This window comes from Heterocephalus glaber, unplaced genomic scaffold, assembly GCF_053883595.1.
Source record: "Heterocephalus glaber isolate CG9 unplaced genomic scaffold, H.glaber_assembly_v1.0 deba00001532, whole genome shotgun sequence".
Taxonomy (NCBI): domain Eukaryota; kingdom Metazoa; phylum Chordata; class Mammalia; order Rodentia; family Bathyergidae; genus Heterocephalus; species Heterocephalus glaber.
Window position 1 is genome coordinate 26,109,046 of NW_028258330.1, and position 25,555 is coordinate 26,134,600.

Sequence of the window (25,555 nt, forward strand, 5' to 3'; positions counted from 1 at the left end):
GCTACAAACTAGTACCCAGTAAGCCAAGTTTTAGCTGGCCAGGGGTACTTTAAAAATTTTGAATTTAAATATGTTTAGGCAGGATGTGCTTACTTCAGGTTAGTCACAATTTATACAAGTTCCCAGGCCAAAACAGGCAATTCCAAATATCTCGTTTTGTGCCTAATCCCTAGAGACACTGCTGTCACAACTCTTAAGAGCTGTAGCTATCTAACCTGAAAGGAAATCAGCAGAGTTGGACCATATCATCCTCCATTCTTTAAGATCTCCCTTAAAAAACCAAACAAACTGTGTTTTACTAGAATGTCACCTCATAAACATTAGGCATCAGGATTTTAAAACAGCCTCATAAAACTAATGACTATACGGAAGTTGACAGTGATGGGGCCATGACATCAATGTCTTTAAGAACTACTTCTTACTGGCCTTAGTTGCAAGAATAGTTGTATATTTCCTGACAATTAGTTCTTTATCTTATAAATCTGTCTATCTGTGACATTAGCTACACACTTGAAATGTGGCCTAGTCCAAACTGAGATGAGCACCAGATATAAAAATGCACACTGGGTTTTAAAAGTTTGAAAGCATAGTAAAAAAATAAAAGAAGGAAGGAAGAAAGGAAGGAAGGAAGGAAGCAAGCAAGCAAGGAAGAGAGGGAGGGAGGGAGGAAGGAAGGAAGGAAGGAAAGAATCTCATTTGTAATTATACTGAAAAAATAATATTCTTGTTATACTGTTAAAATATATTATTAAAATTAACTTCATCTATGTCCTATTTTTTTCTTTTAAAAATGTGGCTACAGAGGCTGGAGATTTAGCTCAGTGGCACCGTGCCTGCCTGGCAAGTGCAAGGTCCTGAGTTCAATTCCCAATACTGGAAAAAAAATTTTAAAAAAAACAACAACGGTGGCTACAGGAGCCGGGCATGGTGGTACTCACCCGTAATCTCAGCACTCAGGAGGCCGAGGCAGGGCTGCCAGAAATTTGAGGCCAGCCTGGGCTACAAAGTGAGTTCAAGGGTAGCCTGGACTGTACAGCAAGACACTGTTTCAAAAAAAAAAAAAGTAGCTACAGGAAATTCAAAATAACTAAAGTGGCCTGCATTACTATTATAGATACTGATTTGTATACGTTTTCAAACGTACTTCTCTATTTGTATTGGCTACTAAAAAGCTTAAACCTGAAACTGTGACCTATCTACACATAGTACAGATGATTTTATGGTCTACATTTTTTTATCAGTTCAATTCCTAGCTGTATTTATGTCCCCACTGTACTTCTAAGTTTGTGATCTTGATGAATTTCACATACTCTCACAAAATACCTAAAAATTTTTTTTGAATGAGGCAAGAAATGGGGTCCAATGTGTTTTTTGTATCTCCGTGGCCTATGGGTTTCACTTCTACAATAGCACTTATCCCACTCTGCTGAGAATTATAGCTGTTTACAAGGTTTACCGGACCATAAGTTCCTAACAGGTACTGTGTCTAATAAAAACTAGCATTTACATATTGCTTTACAAAATGTATTCAAATCTGTTATCTCCTTTAGTGCTCTCATTTAGCGTGATGTTAGTATTACTGACTGTACTCTACGGATGGATAAGAAACTAAGGCTCAGAGAGATGTACCAAGCTAAATGCTAAACACAAAATCAACTTCTAACATTAAGTGCTCTGCCCTTTTTTTTCTTGGTAGTACTCGGATTGAGCTCTGGCCCTATATCCTCCCCCATTTGTTTTTGTTTTTTTTTTTAGAAAGTCTTGCTAAATTGCTCGGGCTGGGCTCAAACTTATGATCCTCCTGCTTCAGCCTCCCGAGTGCTTGAATCATAGACTCTGCTCTTTTCTTTCTACCAAACTGTTCCCTTCATTCGCCATTCTTCTAGGCCCAGTGGTTAGCATGCGAGTGTCCCATTCAATACATGGGTGAGCTTCTGGTTCTTGTTCTGTTTTTTAACAAGTAAAATGAAGGAATGGGTGCCGGGGATTTAGCTCAGTGGTTCCGCCGCCTGCCTTGCAAGTTCAAGGTCCCGAGTTTGATCCCCAGTACCAAAAAAAAAAAAAGAAGGAATGGGCATAAAGGGGTTAAAAGGAATCTTAAAGGACAAAGACACTCTGCCAATGCTTGCTGCCCTTTGACAAGTAATTGATCTGTCTCTGCTTGTACACATGCAGGGCTAAAGGTGTCCAGGAGACCTGCTGTCGCAGCCCTGGCTCTTAACAATTCCTACAAGACTGCCTGACCATTCTTTTTTTGTCTGACCATTCTTTTTTGAGACAGGGTGTTGCTATACCAAGCTGGTCTTCAACTCACTATGTAGCCAAGGCTGGTCTCAAACTCACAGCGATTCTCCTGCCTCAGCTTTCTGAGTGCCACCACACCCAGCTCTGCCTTCCCATTATTTTTATCTGTTGGTCCTGCTCTCAGGCATGTATCAGTCCAATTCCCTCAAATGTCCAAAGAGAGTTTTCACGTCTGCAACCCCTACTTGAATGTTCCCTTTTTCAGCACTGAAGGTGTGGTAGGAGATAAACAGTGCCCCAGTGCCAGGAGTACTTACACAGACACAGGTGTTATATAGGATGCTCAAGCAGTCCTTGGACATTTCGTCGCTTACTGAAAGGCAAGGGGGAGTAACTGGTTATTTTTTTCATTGAAAAGATAGTATTAACATTATTAAATTTTTTAAAAGGTAAGAACTATTGTAATTCTCTTCAAGATAATTTCTTCTACATGTTGCTTTACAAAGTGCTTTCACATCTATTTATCTCACTTAATTCTCACAATTGTATGATGGAATCTGATTTTCATAACACCTCTCAGAATCTACAAATCAACTTGCATACTGCTTTTGGGCTTGATATAGTAGCCACTTTCTTATCCTCCACAATTTTCATAATTTCAACCTGTTGTGATGCTATCACTTGACAAAGCTAGTTTTCCTTTGTGTCTTGCCTAGGATATATCCAGTGTTTGGAGTTGTTTGTTTTTTGCTATTTAAATAGACTACAAATAAACAATTTAGTATGTATATTTATACCTGTGTTGAATTGGACCATCAAGATACATTTTCAAAAGCAGAATATTAGAATTCAAAGTATAAACATCTTCATTGCTTGTTATAAATTTCCATTGAATGTTCCGCTAGCAGCAGACTCATCAATTCAGTGTTTTATTTAGTCTTTGTTGTTGTTGTTGTTTTTTTTTTTTTTTTTTGGTACCGGTGATCGAACTCGGGTCCTTGCGCTTGCGCAGCAGGCAGCGAAACCACTGAGCTAAATCCCCGGCCCTGTTATTGTTGTTTTTATTTGTGCTGAGTAAGTGGCTTTTAATGTCTGACTTACTACTGATTCCAATAAAGAACTTGCTGCTTCTTTGTGAGCTGAATAGAAGAGCAGCATAAAAGGGGAGGGGGCTTAATTTTCACAACCCCAAACCAGGAGATGATAAAACTGAGCATGATTTTATCTATTTAGCATGCGTGTGTGCATGCAATACTGTAAACTAAACTCAGGGATGCTCTACCACCAAACTATATCACCATCCCTTTTTGATGTTTTATTTTAAGACAAGGTCTCGCCATGCTGCCCAGGTTGGCCTCAAACTTGCAATCCTGTCTCAGCCTCCCAAGTTAGTGGGAGTACAGGCATACATCGCTACATGGAGTTGCAATGCTTTTATTTTTAAAAAACTGTTTGCATTCACTCCTGTGCTGGCATGAACTCTGAAATAGTAGGTCTCCCTCTGAGATTCCAATGAGTAGTTCTGTCAAGCTAGCCTGACAAGAAGGGTTGCCTTCATGTATCTTGAGACAAAGCACTTATCTAGTATCCCTCATTACTACCTCTCAACCTACTTTGTGGCTTTTTATTTTGCTTATTTACTTAATGACTTCAGGGCAAGGTGGAACACCAGATCCATATATCTCAGAATTTCTACACTTGACATTTTCAAAGGGAGTTGAGATTTATGCACTTATCAAATATTCATTCAGCTTCTACTCTAAAGCAGACAGTAGTAAGCAAAAAAGAAAAAAGTAAAGTCTCAGCCCTCATGGAACCTATAAATCTAAGGGGAAGAAGAGAGAGTAAGTACACCAGCAAGTAACCAAGATGCTACTAGCTGTTGGGGTAGAAAACAGGACCAACTTAAGAGTACAAAACTGAGATGATAAAGATGAATATGAATTCTTTGAACTACTACTGCGCATACAAATGAAGTCATACACAGTATGCTTTGTTGATTTCTACCATATATACTGCTTTTGTTTTTGTTTGTGTTACTGGGGATTGAAGCCAGGGCATTCTATAGTGAGCTACATCCTCAGTCCTTTCATTTTAAGATATAATCTTGCTAAATTGTCCAAGCTGGTCTCAAACTTGCACCCTCCAGTCTCAGCCTCCCAAGTAGCTGGGATTACGAGTATGCAAAATCACGTGCCACTGTGCCTGGCATGATTGAACTGTTTTGGTTTTTATTTTACAAAAAGTATACATTACCTTTATAACAAAAATCTAATAGGTTTTTTAAAAACTAAAGCCAAAAAGATGATTATACCAGGTTATTTCTTTTTCTCTCAGCCAGCTATACATATATGAAATAAGAATTTCCAAGGGCTGGGGATTTAGCTCAGTGGCACTGCAACTGCCATGCAAGTGCAAGGTCCTGAGTTCAATCCCTGGAATTTCCAAACAAAATCTAAAAGCTGGACCAAAAGACTAGTAGAAAATACAAAGATGGGGCCGGGGATTTAGCTCAGTGGTTTCGCCACCTGCTGCGCAAGTGCAAGGACCTGAGTTTGATCCCCCGTACCAAAAAAAAAAGGAAAATACAAAGATGAAATTCTTTTAGATCAGTGGTTTTCATGCTCTTTCTCTGAGAGCATCAGATCTGTATTCCTAACCAGTATCGAAGGAAGGAAGGGAGCTGCTTATCTGGGAAAGGAGAGAGCGAGCCACAGCTACATGTGAGGCACATCCTTCACGGAAGAGCAACTTCTGAGAACTGCCACCACAATGGCATATTAGGAAATGAGGGCCAGTGCCTGACAAATATACTTACTTTTTAGTTTCTGTCCCCGGATAGAGATTGTAGGCCTCATAAGAATTTCTACAAGGAGCTATTTTTAAAAAAAGAAAAAAAAAAGGATGAAAATCTTCAAAATTAATTCAAAGCACAACTTATAAAACAGTCTTTGCCATGACAACCAAGAGCCCAAGGAGCTGCCACAGTACTGCAAGATCATCATGTTCCACGAGGCAGTGAGGTTCCCTGGAAGGAGCACTGTAGCCAGAGAGGAAAACTTGGGTTCTAGTCCTAGCTCAGCTACTTATTTTCCAGTAATCTTGGGTAAGTTAATGTCCCTACTTGGGCCTCAGCGTTCTCATTTTTAAAAATGAATATATTAGATTAGGCATTCTCTAGGGCCCAATGTGGCTTTAAGTTTTGAAAAGCTGTAGAACATTACTACTACTATGACTCTTTTTTTAAGGAACATATGTGTGAGTTTATTTTTAAAAGGTCTCCAGATAAACCATTAATTGGTAGCACTGATTTCTATAGAGATTGAGGATATATATTTTTCATTTTACATACTTATAATACTATACACAATTTTCCTTAAATTAAGTTTGGAATAAGTATATACTTAAAAATTCTGGGGCTAGGGATTTAGCTTGGTGGTAACGTGCCTGCCTTGTAACCACAAGGTTCTGAGTTTGATCCCCTGTACAAAAAAAAAAATTCTGTTAAAAGGAAGGACAACTTATAATTCATAAGGCAGTAATCCATCAGAAATATATAACAATCATAAAGATATAGCCACCTAAAATGGAAACAAGGCTTTTGCACAAAGGGAGGGGAGGGGGAGTTGAGGGAAGGGGAGACTGGGGGAAAAAAAGAGGCGGGAGGTATTGTGTACAGGTGCAAATTCCCTCTGATGAGTGTTATCATTATGTATGTCTAAAATGTACCAATAAATGTTTTGCTATAAGAAAAAAAAAAGAACCTAAATGTAAGAGATAAAACTATCAAACTTTTAGAAAATAAATGGGTAAATCTTTGTGACCTTAGATTAGGCACTAGTTTCTTAGATATACACCAAAACCCAAGGAGCAAATGAGAAAAAATTTAGATAAAATGAACTTCACCAAAATTAAAAACTTTTGTGCTTCAAAGGACACTATCTGGCAAGGTATATAAACTATATTTCAAAAAAGCTGTTGTTTTTGAAATTTTAATAAAAATCTAAGTCAATATAAACAAAAAAATAAAGGTTAAACTACTTTAGAATCTTAACCATGGTTGAATTTAGTGACAGGTTCAAAGACAATTTTCTAAAAAAAAAAGTTGGGGGGTACTGGGGATTGAACCCAGGGGTACTCTACCATTGAGTTACATTCTCAGCCCTTTTAAAATTTATTTTGAAATAGGGTTATGAGAAAGTTATTCCTAGGCTGGCCTTGAACTTGTAATCCTCCGCCTCAGCCTCCCCAGTAGCTAGGATTACACACACGTACCACTGTGACTGGCCTAAATTTTCTTTAATGAACACCTTTTACTTTTATAACAAGGACCCTTGTGTAGATATTTTAAAAAGTCAATTTCTACTTAAATATATTCAAGCATTTTAAAGTAATCTATCTGCTGAGACCATGACTAAGTCACCATGTGTGTATATAGTTTTATGTTATTGTTCAAATCAACTTAAGTGCAATTTTAGAACAAGGAAAAAAAACTCTTCTAGCCCCTTTTAGCTACAGGCCAATATTTGGGCAGCATGTCCCATACACCTCAAGTCAAATGGGAGAAAAATGATCCTATAGAATTAAAAAAAAAAAAAAGTCAACATAAAAGTCTTTGAGGCTAGATAGATCAGCTGGAAGATCTGAGACAACTTCTGTCATCTCAAACTAGCAACAAATCTTTTGAAAACAAATTCACATTCTTGGGGTTGCTCCTAGGATGAACGTGACATCATATTTCAACATCCTGAACTGAAAGAGAAAGGGGAAATGTGTGTTGTTTTAGTTCAAGACAATAAGAAAAAAAAAAGACAATAGATTAGAAAATAAAAACCCTCAAGTACCCCTGTACCATAGATTATCATTTCTGGAAAAGTGAGCTTTCCACATATCTGCATTTGACATCAATTGCACTTGTAAGAGAGAAAAGGAACAAGTCTTATAACGTGGGACAACAATAAAAGGTGCTCTTAATGAAGGCCTGTTTTGCTTTGTGTGACAGAGACCCCAAGTCATATTCTTAAAAAGCTTGGATAATTATCATAGAGCAAATACAATGGTGTTGCACGCTGTTTTCTTCAGGAATTTTCCTATGCTATTAAAATTTTAACATTATTTATTGACTTCATAAAATTCAATCAGAGGATAAAATAACACTATCTCTCCTGGGATACTTTTAGTCATTACAAATAATTGCTATACTAAGCAAACTATGTATACTAAGTAAACTATGTATACAAAGTTTTATCTCATTCTGATTTCACCCTTGATAAAATGGCTATAATGAAAATGACAGACAATAATAAGCACTAAGGATACAGAGAAACCAGAATCTTCTTACACTACTGATGGGAATGTGAAATTGTGCAGCCCAACTGACCATCACTACACACATGAATGTACAAAATGTGGTACTGATACACACTTCAACGTGGATAAACACTGAAAACAATATGCTATATGAAAGAAACCAATTACAAAAGACCATATATTATATGATCCCAATTATATGACTTGTTCAGAAGAGGGAAATCTATAGAGACAGAAGGTAGATTGGTGGTTTCTTAGGGCATAGTTAAGGGTTGGAGAGGTAGGGGAATGACAGCTAATGCATATAGAGATCTTCTTCTGCAAGGGGTTAAAATGTTCTAAATTTGACTGCGGTGATGGTTGCACACTAAAAAACAATGAAATGTATACTTTACATGTCATCCCTGCACAGAGGTCATGCTAATAATCTTCTGTGAATCATTTCAATTTTAGTATATGTACTGCTAATGTGAGCACATCAACTGTACATTTTAAATGTGTGAATTTTATAGCATGTGCACCATGTCTCAATAAATTAGTAAAATAAAACTATAAAGAAATAAGATTTTTCTCACATCTACTTAGTAAATATTTAAAATAACAAAGTTTGGTGAAGGGAGCTTCTAAGTCCTGGTAATGTCCTATTTCTTGATTTGGGTAGTAGGTCAAAAGTGAATTTATTTTGTGGTAATTATTGGTGTACTCTTCTGTATGAAGATTATACTTCCTTAACAAATTCATAAAAATACACACATATATACAATATGTTGGTGATGGTGGGGGTAAACACTCTCTTATACTTTGTTACTGACAATGTAAGTTAGTAAGTTGCAGTTAATATAGAAAAGAATAAAAGACATATATGCTTTGATTCCAAAGGTCTATACTCACATAAAAAAATACACACAAGGCCGGGGATTTAACTCAGTGGTTTCACCGCCTGCTGCACAAGCACAAGGACCCAAGTTCAATCCCCAGTATCAAAAAAAACAAAAACAAAAACAAAAACAAAAATACACACAAAATCTTTAACGTTGTAATAAAAAGGGTGTGAAAAAACTTTAAATGCCCATAAACTAGGGACTGCATAAATGAATCACAGTACAGTTATATCAGAGAATACCATTTGGCTATTTTAAATAATGAGGTTGTGCAGTCAACTTTCCATTGCTGGGACAAAATACGTGGCATACATAACTTAAAGGCAGAATGGTTTATTTTGGCTCATGGTCTCAGAGATTTCAGTCCATGGTCAGCAGGCTCCAAGGTAGAAACATTACAGCAGAAGAAAGCTGCTTACCTCATAGCAGCCAGGAAGCAGAGCAGGGGAAGAGCCCAAGAAGAAAAACATTTCAGTGGTGGACTCCCAGTGACCAATTTCCTCCAACCAGGCCCTACCTAACACTGCCACATTAGAGATCAAGCCCTCTAATACATGAGTCTTTGGGTGGGGGGCACTTCATATTTAAACCACAACAGGCAGATAGATCTACATGTACTGAAATGAAACTATCCTCATGCTAGGGTTACATGAAAAAATAATGTAGGGGAGAGTATACTGGTTATATGACATGCCACTAAATGTGGGAAGAAAATAAACTAAGGTAAGGGGGGGCATTTACACACACAGAGCAATGGAACATTTCTAGAAAGAAGTACAAGAAACTAGTAATCACATCTGCTTCTGAGGAGGAGATACTGGGAAACTAGGAGACACACCTTTTACTTGGTATTTTTAAAAGTAGATGGCTATATTATCACTTAAAAAAGAGAAAAAACTATGCTGTTTTTATACAAGTGAATGCCACTGAGCTTCCATATGTCAAAATCTGAAATGTTTGTCATAAATTCTGAAATGTTTCCTGTCTTCCATTTTTTTCTTTTTTTTGGTACTAGGGATCGAACTCAGGTCCTTAAGCCTGCATAGCAGGTGGTGAAACCACTGAGCTAAATCCCCAGCCCTCCTGTCTTCCATTTTAAGACTTAAATATTCAAACCATAATGTAGTAATAGTCCACTATTCTTTTTTTTTTTTTTTTTTTTGGTACCAGGGATCAAACTTGGGACCTTGAGCTTGCAAGGCAGGTGGTGGAACCACGGAGCTAAACCCCCGGCTTAATGTAGTAATACTGATAGAAGCAGAATAAATAGCTACTTACATCAACACCTCCAAACAAATCAAAAATATATGTATTTGGATAAGTAGTTTCTTGAGTAAGTTTCCTATCTTCAGTAACAAATGCCATAGCCTCCATGGAGAGAAGAGGAGAAATTTCCTTAAAAAAAAAGGAACAGAGACATTTTGTTTTAGAATTCAACACAGATCAGACACTAAAATATCAGTTTGCATTTTAGTCACAAACTGAATCCGCATGAGCAGAAAGAGAGCCTCAATGAATCACATGTCCTAGTACCCACGCTCCTTTACAGTCCCTTTCCACACTGAATCTGGACTGATGCCACTTGCTTCAATTAACAGAATGTGGCAAAGTGGCACTATGTCACTTCCAGCATAAAAGTCTCAGGCCTGGTAGAGTTGGCCTTTGCCATCTTGGAATCTGATCATACTGCTTCGAAAGCCCCAAGACAGCCACCTGGGGAAGTCACAGTGAGGAGGACTGAGACCATGACTGGTGCCATCGCCAATCTCCAGCTGATGGCCAGCACCAATCTGCCTGGGATGTGAGCAAGGCTATTTTAACATTTCAGACGTCTCAGTACTCTAATACCACAGGAAGCAGAACCACTCGATTAACCACAAATTATGAGATAAACAATGGCTGCTACTTCAGCTACTGAGTTTTGTAGTAATATCCAAATCTCTGCTCAAATGTCACCTTCTGAAGGAACTCGTCCTTGATTTCCTCAGCTCAAACACAGTCTGATGTTCTATCCCTCAAAGCGATCTGTAAGTCATCTGTGACATTTAACACTTTTAGTACACATTTAGCACTTTTACTTTGTATCTATTTGAAAACTTTTTTTCCCCCTCTAGATTAAATCCCTTTGAAGAAAAGGCTAGAATAGATGTCTTGTGGTAGGTCTCAAGACAGCGAGTATTTGAAACTGTAGACCTAAGGAGGTAATTCTCAAATTCTGGAGGGCAGCAGAATCTTTTGCTCATACAGTACAAAGCTAATTGGAAAAAAAATTATAGAAAAACCTGCTACATGGTAAGTTTTAAATAAACATTTGGTGATTTGCTGGATGAATAAAGAAATGATCACACATCAAAGACTAACTGATAACAATTTCTCTCTTTGACTTTAGCACCATATCTCAAATCAAATGAAATAATGTACAATTCTTTGTAAAGTATTTTTAAGTATAAGAGGCTATAATTATTTCTATCAATTAGACTATGACAAGATCAAGAACATGAAAATGTCTCTTCTTTTTTTCTTTTTTTGGTACCAGGGATTGAACTCAGGACCTCGCTCTTGCCAGGCAGGTGCTGTGCCGCTCAGCTAAATCCCCAGCCCAAAACTGTCTCTTCTTACAGGTAAATAAGCTTAATCACTATTACATATTAGACTGAAGAAGTCTGTGATGTAATCATAAAATTTTTTTTTTGCAATTTATTAAATTCTTTTATTGGTACATTGTAGATATACAACACAATTACATTTCTCATTGGGAATTGTACCTTTACATAATGCATCTTGGTTATTTTTTCCCCATTCCTAGCCCTCCCTTCACCCCCTTCACCCTTCCCTATTTAAGGGAAAGGAAAAATGATGAGAAATGGAAAAAATGGAAATAAAATCATAAAAATTTCACCTCTCAAGAACATTATATCATTCAGTTTCAGTATGGTCAAATATACTCACCCAGGTTATAACTGCAACTAGAGCTGGTACTCTTAAGTTCACACTTGGCCCAAGCTAAAGTTTGGATAAAGTAACCCCAGACCTACTGAATCAAAACTTCTGGGGTAGGGCCCAGCACTCTGCTACACACTCAGGTTTGAGAACCACCTCAGCATGTCTCTGTATTCTTCATTCCCCTCCCAACCATCAAATCTGCCCCTTCAAATCAACAACCACAGGCTCCTCCAGGAGCCTTCAGCAATATGGGTTCAAAACCATGTTCAAAAAGAATGCTATCCAGGGCCAGGCATGTAGCTCAGTGGAAGAGCACTTGGATAGCATGCCTGAGGGCCTGGGTTCGATCCCCAGAACCATGGGGAAAACAGTGTCATCCAAATCCCAGGGTACTGTGTTGATCTCCTAAATTAAGCAGTCACTGCCACAAATTAAGCATGCATAAAGCCCAGAAGGATACACACAGGAAACCTATGGTGACTGCTTTTTATTTTTATTTTTTGGTACTGGGGATCGAACTTGGGACCTTGCTTTTGCAAGGCAGGCACCAGAACCACTAAGCTAAATCCCCGGCCTGTGACTGCCTCTTAATGGTGGACTACTGGTGACTTTATTTTCTTCTTGGACTTTTTCTGAACTTAACAGCTCCCACAATTCAAATAGGCTATTAAAAAAAGCAAACAGCTTTGTCACCTGTAGACTCTGAATGCAGCTCCCATAATTCCCCTAAGAATTACCTTGAGGATGTTTTGGCACTCAATGAAGTCACTGTGGAGGTGGCTGGTGGCATATAACTTAAGGAGCAACTGCGGAATTCCACTCCATTTGGACTGTTTGTCCCTTTCTGTCAAAAAAGCTTCAGTGAACTGTGAATTTAAAAAAAAAAAAGAAAGAAAGAAAAGAATATTTTACTAGAGAGGAAAGACTTACTAGCAGATAGGGCAAAGAAAAGTAGCTGACTCCCAAACACACCCAGAAAAACAATTCAAAATTCTCATTGTAGAAATCTTCAAAGAGGTGGTTATGGTGGTGCATGCCTGTAATCTCAGCACTCAGGAGGCTGAGGCAGGAGGATCACTGCCAGTTCAAGGCAAGCCTGGGCTACACAGTGAATTCAAAGCCAGTCTGAACTATATAACAAGACTGTCTCAAAAAACCCCCCAAAACTTCAAATATTCCTGAACAGCCTACAAAAGAACAGCCTCCAACTTCTTGCCTCCTGATACAACACCCTTCATAATCTACCCCTACTTTTTAGTCTCATCCCTTTCCCAATGCACATTCTAAGCTACACACACACATGTTCTCTTTCTATGCCTCTCTGCACATGTTCTTCCCCTGCCTAACATGCTCATTCCCTGTCTTTTCTATCTACAAATGTTCTTTCTCCTTTAAAATGGAAGCCAAACAGCTAGAAATCTTTGAGTGGCCTTCCCTACTCTCCTTTCTAAGAGATTATTGACCCTTCCTCTGAGGCTTTATCTATTGCACAATTTATCCTATTGTGTTATAATTAACAATTCATTTGAGCCTTTCCACTGTTAGATTACAACTACTTGAAAGTGGGTGCTAAACTGTGTTCAATCCCAGAGTGCGTGGCACACAACAGAGACTCAGTAAACGTTTGAACGTATGAGCAACAGCAATACATCAACAAACACATTAATCAATTATGACAATATTCACTATCACTTTTGGGATGCAACACTCATTATCAGGGACAAGATGTAAACTAGTTCTGTGCACCTGTCCCTCAATCAGATCAAAAACTCCTTTTTTTTTTTTGGTACCAGGGATCGAACTCGGGTCCTTGCGCTTGTGCAGCAGGCAACGAAAACCACTGAGCTAAATCCCTGGCCCTAGATCAAAAACTTCTTATAACCAATGGTACAGGACCATTGGATCTCAGCAACCTATAATCTCAGCACTCCAGAAGCTGAGCCAAGAGGATCCCTATGAGTTTAAGGTCATCCTGGACTACATAGTGAGTTCAAGATGAGCCTGGAGTACATAGTAAGACTGTCTTAAAAAACTAAAAACTAAAACTAAAACTAACTAAATAAATAAACAAATAAATACAGTTTTGGTTCTATCCTGACACATATCACTCCTATGCTAATGGTCAAATCCCATTGTTCTTGTTAAGCTTATTTTCTTAGATTATAAAAATGAAGATAATATAAGGATGACATGAAGCAATGAGATGTTCATGAGAATGATCATATTAAAATGAAATGTAGGAAATTTTAACTTTTCACATCAAAAATGATTGAATAACAGCAATTTCATATGGTTCAAGCAAGCTCAAATCAATGCAGGATCAAAAACAATAGAAATACATCTTTCCTTGAAAGACAAAGAAAGCAGGCAAATATGGTTGTGGGAACTAGCAAAAGCAGTGCATTCAGAAAAATTTATAGCTGTAAACAATATTAAAAATAGAAGAGAGATCACAAATCAATAAACATTTAACCTAAGAAGATAGGGAAAAAAGGACACTAAACACAATCAACAACAAGAATGAAAATTAAAAACTGTAGTGGAAGTAAAGAACAGAAAAATAACACAGAAGAACGAATGAAACCAAAAGTTTCAAGGTGTTGTGAAAAGATTAACAAAACAGGGCCGGGGATTTAGCTTAGTGGTTCCACCACCTGCCTCTCAAGCACAAGGACCCGAGTTCAAACCCCGGAATCAAAAAAAAAAAGATCAACAAAACTGACAAAACTTTAGCTACAGTTGTCAACTTCTAGCATAAATTATTAAATTCAGGAATGAAAGACAATATTACTATCAATATTACAAAAAATTTTAAAAGATTATAATGGAGTACTATAAACAATCACACGTTAACAAATTAAATGAAATGGATGAATTACTAGAAAGTGCAATCTGTGAAACTGACTCAGAAAGAAACAAAATATCTGAACAGACTTGTAACAAAAATATAGAGACTGAATCAGTGATTAAAACAAACAAAACCTCACAAAGGAAAATCCAGGTACAGACAGGTAGCTTCACTGACATATTCTACCAAATATTTAAAGAACAACTAACACCAACACTTTAGACTTTTCCATAAAATAGGAGAAAACATTCCCAAATCATTCTGAGGCCAGTATTACCTTTGTAACAAATCCACACAAAGACATCACAAGAAAACTACAGATCAATATCTCATTAATATAGATGCAAAAATCCTCAGCAAAATATTACCAAACCAAATCCAACATCATATAGAAGAGGTTACACACCATGACCAAGCAAGATTTATACCAGGAAGGCAAGGATAATTCAACATATGAATATCAGAACTGGGGATATAATTCAGTGGTGAAGCACTTGCTTAGCAAGCATGAGGCCCTGCATTCAATCCTTGGTAAAACATAAATACACACATAAATGTAATGCAGCATATCAACAGATATATAACAAAGCCCTCATGATATATCAATAGATACAAAAGGAAAAAAGACAAAAATCAAATACATCATTGCAATTAAACACTGGACAAACTAGGAATACAAAGGAAGTTCTTCAACCTATTAAAAGGCAATTTTAAAAAACCACAACTAGCATAATACTTAATACTGAAAGACTAAATGTTTCTCTGCTTAGATCAGGAAAAAAACCCAAAATGTCCACTTTCACTTTCATTTGACTAGAAATTTGAATTTAAATAATTAGAAAAGAAACAAAAAGACATCCAGATTGGAAAGGAAAAAATAAACCTCTCTATTTGAGGTAATATAATCTAATATATCAATTCCATTTGTAATAGCATTATAGAGAATATTTACAAATAAGTGAAGCAAAAGGAATACAAGATTTATATAAGGAAACAAAATATTGTTAAATTAAAGGAAGTCTAGATAGTGGAAAGCTATCCCATGTTCATGGATGGAAAGCCTTAATATTACTAAAATGGCAATACCTTTTTTGTCAATTTTTTTTTAAGATAGGGTCTCACTATGTTGCTCAGGCTGGACCTGAATTCATAATCCTTCCTGCCTCAGTCTCCTGAGTAACTGGGATTACAACCATGCACCATCATGCCCAGCTACACTGATTCTTATTATTACTCAAAAGAGCAATGCCTCCTGTAGTGATTCAATTCCTATTATAATTCCAGCTGACCTCATTACAGAAATTGACAAGCTAATCCTCAAATTCATACAGAAATGCAAGGAACCCAGAATAGGCAAAACTATCTTGAAGCTGAAAGACTTGTACTTCCTGATTTCTAAATTTACTACAAGGCTAAAATAATCAAGATGGCACAGTTCTGGCCACTAACAGAATAGCATGAAGATTCCAAAATATACCCTTATATTTATGGTCAATTGATTTTTGACAAGAGTGCAAAGACTGTTCAATGACAGAAGTCTTTCCAACATGTTGCTAGGCTAGGACAACTGGAAATACATAAGCAAAATAATAGACTCCTTCCTCACATCATATACAAAAATTAACTCAAAATGAATCAAAGATCTGAACATCAGAGCTAAAACTATCAAACACTTACAAGAACACATAGGTGTAAATCTCATTGTCTTAAATTAGGCAATCAACTCTTATTTATGACACTAAAGTATGAGCAACCAAAGGAAAAAATAAACTACTTCATCAAAAGTAAAACCTTTTGTGGTTCAATGGACAGTACCAAGAAAGTAGTAAGACAACTCACTGAATGGTAAAAACCATTTGAAAATCATCTCTTTGAAAAGGATATGATGACCAAAAATAAAAAAGAAATATAACTCTACTAAATATAAGCAATGACCTAGTAATCAAAATACTATGACAGAAATGAGGAACGCCTCTGATGGGCTCATTGGCATACTGGAGATGGCCAAGGAAATAATCAGTGAGCTTGAAGATAGGTAAAACTGTCCTTCAAAAGTAAATGAAAACTAAAGACTTTCTTAGGCAAATGAAAACTAAGAGAATTTTTAACAGTAGACCTGTCCTACAAGATATATTAAAAGTAATTCTTTAGAAAAAAGGCAAATGATATGGGTTAGAAACTCAGATATACACAAAGAGTACTGAAGACAGAACAAATGAACCGAATGTGAAAATAACTTGTTTTTTATTCTTAATGAATCTAATAATCACTCAGTTAATAACAGTAATAATGCAATAGGTGAATGTAGCATTTGGAGAAGTGAACTGAGTGATAGTAATCTTGAAAGTGACAGGAGGGAGGAAATGGGTAATAGGGTACTTATACCACCCACAAAGAGTGTAGCATTATCTTAAGTGGACTTATGTTCACTGAAAATGAATACTGCACACTGTAAGGCAACCACTAAAAATGGTTTTAAAAGAACTATAATTAACAAACTAAGAGAAGAGATACTGTAATAATGCTCAGGGAGACAACCGTCAGTGCAACTTAGTGACTTAGTGAGACCATGTCTCAAAAAAGTAAAAAATTAAAAAAGAGCTGGAGATGTAGCTCATTGTATTAGCCCCTGGGTTCAACTCCCATTACCACCCCTCCAAAAAAAATCAGAAAGAAGGCAGAAAAAGATGAGAAAGTTAAAAGAAAAAAAAAAGAAACAAAGAACAAGTGTAACAAATAAAAGCCAGTTACCAGTAATCACTGTAAACATCTATGAATGGTCTAAACCTACTAATTAAAAGATAAGGTCCATCAGAATAAAATTTTGGGGGGGGTACTGGGGATCGAACTCAGGACCTTGTGCTTGCAAGACAGGCGACAGAACCACTGAGCTGAATCCCTAGCCCCAGAATAAAATTTTTTAAAAGACCCAACTATATGCTGCATATAAGAAACCCATCATATTGATTGTTTTACTGATTGATTGGTTGATTTTGCAGTGTTGGGGATTGAACCCAGGTTGCACTCCACTGACCTACATTCATTCACCAGTACTAAAGACTGAATTCAGACCATTTGCACTGAGCTACATCCACAGCCCTCTTTAATTTTTTGAGACATCTTGCTAGGTTGCCCAGCCAGGCTAAACTCAAACTTGCAATCTTCCTACCTGGCCTTTTTATTTTTTATTTTGAGACAAGATCTCACTAAGTTGCCCACACTGGCCTCAAACTTACAATGCTCTTCTCTCAGATTCCCAAGAAGCTGGCATTATAGGTATGTGGCACTGCACCTGGCAAGAAACCTACTCTCTCTATAAAGATGTAGCTAGGTTAAAAGTCAAGGAATGAAGAAAGATAAACCACACTAATACTAATTAAAAGGAAGCTTAAGGGCCAGGGATTTAGCTCAGTGGTTCCGGTGCCTGCCTCACAAGTGCAAGGTCCTGAGTTCAATCCCTGTTACCAAAAACAAAAGGAAGCTTAAGTAGTTATACTAATTTCAAATAAAGCAGATTTCACAAAGAAAAAAATGAAAAGGGTTCAATTCTCCAAGAAAACAGTACCAGTCCTTAACATATACAAGGTGTGATAAAAAAAAGTGTTTAAATTTTAAAAATTATTACAATAAAAGACTCACTGCCATTAATCCCCCTCAAAATCCTCCCCCTCATTTAGACCACACTGATCCCCATTGTTCTTGCCACTTTTTTTTTAAATATTGAGAAAAGGTCTTGCTATGTAGAGTTCAGGATGGCCTTGAACTCACTATGTAGCCCAAGCTGACCTCCTCAAACTCATGGCTATCCTCCTGCCTCAGCCTCCCGAGTGCTGAGATTACAGGCCTGCACCACCACACCTGGCTTTTTGTTTTTTGTGTACCAGGGATCAAACTCAGGACCTTGTGCTTGTGAAGCAGGTGCAGCACCACTGAGCTAAATCCCCGGCCCTCTTGCTACTTTAAAGCAGTGGTAGAAGTCCTATATCATGTCTTTAGTTGTGCTGTCCTGGCTGCTTCAATAGCCTGAATGATTCAAAACACTTAACTTTCATGGTCATTTTGACTGGGGAACAGCCAAATGTTTAGGGTGCCAGATCTAGTGAACACTGCAAACGAGGACGCACTGTAACGTTTTATTCTAGTGAATATCGTGAACAAGGTATTTGGCAGCAACATTCACTGTATTTCTTATCACAGCTCATAAAGATACTCACCAAAGAGGACTTTAAGAATTGCTCCAGCAAGTGGCAAGAATGATGGGATAAGTGTGTTTGAAGTGATGGAGAGTATTCTGAGAATCGGGATTAATGCTAATGTATCTTTTGCGATAATAAATTTTTTTCTCTTGGTACCAGGGATCGAACTCGGGACCTTTTGCTTGCAAGGCAGGCGGAGGAACCACTGAGCTAAATCCCCGACCCTGCGATAATAAATTTTTTTTTTGGTACCAGGGATCAAACTCGGGTCCTTGCACTTGCACAGCAGGCGGCGAAACCACTGAGCTAAATCCCCCGCCCCCAAATAAATTTTAAAAATTTAAACATTCACCCTATTTTTCAATCACCCCTTGAATGTACTTAACAAGAGAGAAATCCCAGGTGTGGTAGTGCACAACTGGCACTTGGGAGGCTGAGGGAGGATGATTACACCTCATAAAGACACTCATGAAAGCTGACTTCCAGAACTGCTTCAGGAAGTGGCAAGAACTGGGCTACATATCAAGTTCAGGGCCAATGTGGATGACATAATGAGATCCTGCCTCAAAAAACCAAAAATAGTGAAAGAACTGCCAGGAGAAACTGACATGTCTGCTATTATAGCTGGATTCAAACAATCCTCAGGCATAAAATCAGTAAGGATATGGTTGACCTCCAATCAACTGGATCTAATTACCAGTTATAGAACATTTCATCCAATAACATGAGAATACACATTATTCTCAAGTTCACCTGGAATAGGTACCAAGATAGACCACATTCTGGGCCACAAAGCACACCTGAGCAAGTTTTTAAAAACAAATTACACAAAGTATACTCTCAAAGCACAGTGCAATTAAGCAAGAAACCATTTAACAGATAGTTGGAAATCCCAAAATATTTGGAGATGAAACAACCCATTTCTAAATAACATATGGGTCAAAGAATCTCAAGAGAAATTTTAAAATATTGTGAACCAAATGAAAATGAAAATTCAACTTATCAGGGCCGGGGATTTAGCTCAGTGGTTCTGCCGCCTGCCTCACAAGCGCAAGGTCCCGAGTTCAATCCCTGGTACCAAAAAAAAAAAGAAAATTCAACTTATCAAATTTGTGGGGTGTGCCAAAAACAGTGCTTAGAGGGGAATCTGTAACACTGAATGCATATATGAAGGAAGAAGAAAAGCTGCAGTCCATATTCGAAGCTTCTGCATTAGTAAACCACACAAAGAAGAGCAAATTTAAAGCAAATAGAAGAAAATAAAAACTAAAAATAAGAGCAAAAAAACTGGAGAGGAAATCAATTGAGAAAATTTAACAAAACCAAAAGTGGGCTATAAAAGATCATTAAAATTGATAAACTCTAATCAGGCTATTCAAAAAAAAAATAGACACAAATTAATAATACCAGAAATGTAAGTAGGTCACTATTACTGATCCCACAGACATTAAAGGGATAATAAAGGAATACTGTGAGCAACTCTATGCTCCCCAATTTGATTACTTAGATTAAATGCATCATTCTCTGCAAAACACAAACTACCAGAACTCCTCAAAAAGAAAAAGTTAAACTAAATAAACTGTTAAAGAAATCATTAATAATTTAAAGAACGGGCAAAGTCTCTAAACAGACACTTTCCAAAGAAGATATACAGATGGCCAGCAAGTACATGACAAGATGTTTGACATTAGTTATCAGAGAAATACGAACCAAATCCACAATGAGGTATCACTTCACATCTGCTAGTATAGCATAATCAAAAAGACACAAAATATATAGCAGCACAATTTATAAAAGCTAAGTCTTGAAAATAGCCCATATGCCCATCAATAGATGAATGGGTAAAGAAAATATAGTATTTATATACAACAGAGTATAGTACTACTCTGCCATAAAGAAGGATAAACTATAGTCATTTGTAGAAAAATGGATGTCCCTCGAGACCATAATCTTAAGTGAAATAAATTGGACACACAAATTTAAATATCACATTGTTTCTCTTGTGTGAGGAACCTGAAGGGTAAATAAGGAGCATAATGGAGAATAGATATTAGGAAGTAGGAAGATCATGTTCAAATGGGAAGTAGAATAAGGGAGGGGGAAGGGAAGAAAAGGAAGGAAGGGAAAAGGGAAAAAAATGGAAGGAAAAAAGTGGAAACAAAGCTTATGTAAATGAGGAAGGGAAGAAGGGTTGAAGAGAGGGAAGGAGAATGGGGAAAAAAGAATTAAGATATATTATGTAAAGGTACAAACTCCCTATGATGAATGTGATCAATATGTATGACAAATACATACTAATAAAAAAGTTTAAAAATGAAAATAAGTACATAAAATAGTGAGGATGTAGAGAAATAGGCACCCTCATACACTGTGGGTGGAAATGTAGGATAACACAGGCACTCTGGAAAGCAGTTCAGCAGATCCTCAAAAGTTAAACACAGCCTACGATCTAACATTTCTACTCCTAGATAAAAGAGAACAGAAAACAAATGTTCACCAAAAAACTTGCACACAGATGCTCACAGCAGCATTGATATTAACAACTAAAGAGTAGAAAACAACACAAATGCACATTGAGTGATAAATGGATAAATAAAATACAGCATATTCATACGATGGAATATGATTCAGCAAGAAAAAGATTTTTCGGGGGGGACCAGAGATTGAACTCAGGACCTCACACTTGCGAGGCAAGTGGAGTGTCACTGAGCTAAATCCCCAGCCCAAGAAAAAGAAATGATATATGAATATATGTTATAACACAGATAAAGGCTGAGACCATTATAATAAAAGGAGCCAGTCAAAAAAGGCCACATAGTGTCTGGTATACTTATATAACTGTCCAGAATAGGCAAATCCACAGAGACAGAAAACAGGTAACCATAGCTGTTGCTATGGATCAAAAGAAGGGAGAGGGCTGGGGATTTAGCTCAGTGGTTTCGCTGCCTGCTGCGCAAGCACAAGTACCAGAGTTCGATCCCCGGTACCAAAAAAAAAAAAAAAAAAAAGAAGGGAGAAATTGGGGAGTAAGTGCTACTGGGTGTTACAGGGTTTCTCTTGGGAATGATGAAATGTTCTAAAAACTAGTTTGTAATGACAGATGCATGAATGTATAAATAGTTAAAAAGCCACTGATTTGTACACTTTAAATGGGTGACTTGTGCAGTATGTGAATCATACTTCAAAAGTCTGTTGTAAAACTTAATAAGTAACAGACACAAGTGAACTATTTAGGGTGATAGAAATATTCTAAAAGACTATAATGATGGCTGTATAACTTCATAAATTAGCTAAAAATCATCAAATTGTACACTTATGATGGGTAAAGTTAATCATATAAATGTTTCAATAAAACTGCTATTAAAAGAAATATGAAAGAAGTGAAAAAAGAATATAGAGCAGGGAAGATATTTTAAAAGCTAGCTGGGCGTGGTGGCGCATCCCACAATCCCAACACTCAGGAGGCTGAGGCAGGAGGATTGCCATGAGTTCAAGGCCAGCCTGATCTACATAGGGAGACCCTGTATTAAAATAAATAAATCTATATAGCTAATACTACATTAAGTAAATTAAATACATGTCCCAAAACCTGAGTTATTACATTAAATGTGAATGTGCTAAATGCACCAATTAAAAAGAAAGTTTGTAATGCTGCCTACTAGAGAAACATATGTAGAAGGCTAAAAGTAAAAGAATGGAAATAATACACAATGTAAACATATACCAAAAGAAAGGCGGTATAACTATTAAAATCAGCAAGACTCAAGGCAAATAGTACTATCAAATATAGATACCTCTTAAGGATAAAAATATAAATTTGGATACTACAATTCTATATTTAAATCTACATCATAAAAGCTTCAACATGATTCTTTCTTTTTTTTGGGGGGGGGTACCAGGGATCGAACTCAAGTCCTTGCACTTGCAAGGCAGGTGGCAGAACCACTGAGCTAAATCCCCAGCCCAACATATACAAACAAAAACTGACAGGGCGAGGATTTAGCTCAGTGGTTCCACTGCCTGCCTCGCTAGCACAAGGTCCCAAGTTCAATCCCTGGTGCCAAAAAAAAACACAAAAAAAACCAACCAAAGTTAAAAGGCGTAATAAGGAAGTCTATAATCATAGTGGGAGATTTTTATATCTCTTTCAAAAACTGATACATGTAGACCAAAAATTAGTAAGATACAGAATATTAATAAGGTATAGACTATTTCAACACCATTAAATAAAATTAATACACACACAGCACTACATCTAATAACTGCTATCTCCACATTCTTTACAAGAACACATTTGCAGGCAGGAGATTTAGCTCAATGGTTCTGCTGTCTGCCCTGGAAGCTCAAGGACCCGAGTTCGATCCCTGGTACCAAAAAAAAAAAAGAAAAGTTATTGAGACAAGAACACATTTGCAGAATGACCATTTGCTAGCAGATCAAGCAAATGTCAACACATTTAAGTGAACTGAAACATAGACTACAATCTCCAAGCACAGTGCAATTAATCCAAAATCTATTAAGAGAAAGATAACTATAAAATCCCCATTTCTGAAAATCAAGAAATGTACTTCTAAAAAATATATAGGTCAAACAGAAATCTACGTAGAAATTTGAAAATATCTTGAATGGAATGAAAATATTACATATCAAAACTCATGGGTTATAACTAAATCCATGCTTAATGACCATTATAAATCTGATTATCAAAACCTCACCAGGAGCTGGGGATTTACCTCAGTGGTTCCCCTGCCCACCTCACGAGCACAACATCCCAAGTTCAATCCCGGGTACATAAAAAAAAAAAAAAAACTCACTAAAAGAAGTTACAGGCCAGTTTGATTCATGAATATAGAAGGAAAAACATTCTTAATTTAAAAATTAGTGAATCAAATTTAGTAATGTATAAAAAGTGGAAATCTGTATCAGGAATTAGAAGTTGGTTTAATATTTTAAAAATTATATCCAGTGTAATTCACATTAACATAAAGAATTATACAAACATCTGAATTGATGCAGAAAAAGCATTTTGATATAATTCAATATCCATTCATGATAAAATCATTAATTAAAAAAAGAAGTGAGTTTCTAATAACTAGTGTCTACAGAAAATGTACAGCAAATTCATACTTAGCGGTAAAATGTTTAAGGCTTTTTCCCTCTTAGAACAGGAAGATGCAACTTCTATTCATTATATTAGAGGCTCTAGGCTCCAGAGTAAGGTAAGATTAAGAAAAGATTAGAAAGGAAAAAATAAAAGCTTTATTTGCAGGTAATGATACTCAACGTGACTGTACATGTGACTCTTCAAGAGGCTAAAGGTAAATTATTAAACTATTACAGAGATATAAAAAATCAGTCTGGTTTTAATATTACAGCTATAGATTTGTAATTTTCAAAACATCACCTACAAGAGATGGAGGGAGGGGAAGGGGGAAGAGGATGTAAAATGAATTGAGGTGTGTTATGTACATGGACCAACTCCTTACAATGAATGTAATCATTATGTACTGTAAACATGTACTGATAAAAATTAAAATTAAAAAGAGTTGTGGGCCAGGGATTTAGCTCAGTGGTTCCACAGCCTGTCTCACAAATCCAAGGACCGAAGTTCGATCCCTGGTACCAAAAAAAAAGTTGTAAAGAGGGCAGGGATGTACCTCAGCAGCACTGCGCCTGCCTGGCAAGCACAAGGTCCTGAGTTCAATTCCTGGTACCAGAAAACAAAACAAAACAAAACAAAAAAAGAGTGATACAAAAATGTATATGCTCATTGTAACATGTATATAAAAATGGCAAGGCGATCTAGACTCTAAGTAGGAAAACATAAGCCTATTCTGTATACTCCACCCCAAATCATTACATATAAAATGACAGAAAATAAGACAGTGTAATATCAGCACAGGGATAAATAGACCAGTAAAACATACGAGACATGAAACAGAACCCTGTACATATACTTGACTGATACCAAAGGTGGTACTACAGAGAGTAGATGTGGGTACTTTCCAATGAATAATGATGGGTTAAACTGGTGTCTATATGGAAAACTTCACAACATACCCCATAATCAATTCTCAGGGGAATGGCCTGTATATCTAAACATAAAAGGCGAAAGCTTCTAAAGATACACAGAATATCTTCATGACCTTAGAGTAGGCAAAGATTCTTAAATAGAAGACAAAAAACACTAACCATAAAGAAAAAGTGATCTTATGAATTATAATAAAAATTAATCAAAAGATCTTTTAAAAAGATCTTCTAAAAAGATTTTCTGTTTAATCAAAAGATCTTAGACATTAAAAAGAACAAAAGAATGAGAGGAAATATTTGTAAAACATCACCACAAAGGGCTCACTCATATCCAGAAAATGTAAAGAACTTCAAAAAACCCATCCAATCAAGTTTAAAACAAAAAACGCAACAAAGCAGAAAACTCTGCAAAAGGTGTGAATAGGCAATCCACAGAGATGTCCAAATGGCCAATAAACCTCTGAAAAGGTACCCAACCTTATTAAGCCATCAAGAGAACACATACTGAAACCCTAATAATATGCTATTACACACCTGTGAGAAAGACAACTTAAAAACAACATCACGGTTAGCTAGAACATGGACCTCACATACACCACTGGTGGAAGTGTAATCAGTACAATCACTTGGGAAACTCTTCAGTAATAGCTACTGATGCTGGGCCTATGCACATCCTATAATTCAACAATTCTAATTCTTCTTCTGAGTACCTCCCCCAAATTGTGCAAATATGTTCAAAAGATGTAAAAAAGAATGTTCATGTCAATGTTGTTCATTAATGGGCCAAGATAAGAAAGATCCAAAAAAAAGGTTAGAAAGATCCCAAATACTTCTCAAAAGAAGAATGTATTAATTGTGATCCATTAATAAAATAGAATACTATGCTACAATGAAAATGAATGAACTACAGCTTTACCAACTTCATGGACAAATCTAACAACATGAAGCAAAAGAATGTACTTGTTTAAAAACAATGGTACAATACCATTTAAAATTTAATGGAAAAGTACTTCCAATTCAGAAATCTATACCTAGCTAAACTAAATACACAAGTGTTGGAATAAAAGACATTTTCAGATATGTGAAGTTTTAAAAAAATTATC

General features: G+C 36.6%; 1 protein-coding gene and 1 non-coding gene across 6 annotated transcripts in view; both read right to left on the minus strand.

The window, feature by feature from the left end:
• Trpc4ap (transient receptor potential cation channel subfamily C member 4 associated protein) overlaps nucleotides 1-25,555 on the minus strand; it is a 78,135-nt gene that overhangs the window by 44,743 nt on the left and 7,837 nt on the right. For all 5 annotated transcript variants that reach the window (XM_004867884.4, XM_004867886.4, XM_087188919.1 and 2 more), the window contains exons 2-5: nucleotides 12,116-12,244; nucleotides 9,714-9,830; nucleotides 5,063-5,120; nucleotides 2,562-2,617 (exon numbers count right to left, since the gene is read on the minus strand). In XM_004867884.4, the coding sequence (XP_004867941.1) occupies nucleotides 2,562-2,617; nucleotides 5,063-5,120; nucleotides 9,714-9,830; nucleotides 12,116-12,244 (360 nt within the window). The remainder of the gene's footprint in view (nucleotides 1-2,561; nucleotides 2,618-5,062; nucleotides 5,121-9,713; nucleotides 9,831-12,115; nucleotides 12,245-25,555) is intronic.
• On the minus strand, nucleotides 7,925-8,031 carry LOC147824712 (U6 spliceosomal RNA). Its single transcript, XR_015442104.1, has one exon. It is a non-coding gene; the product is annotated as a U6 spliceosomal RNA (small nuclear RNA).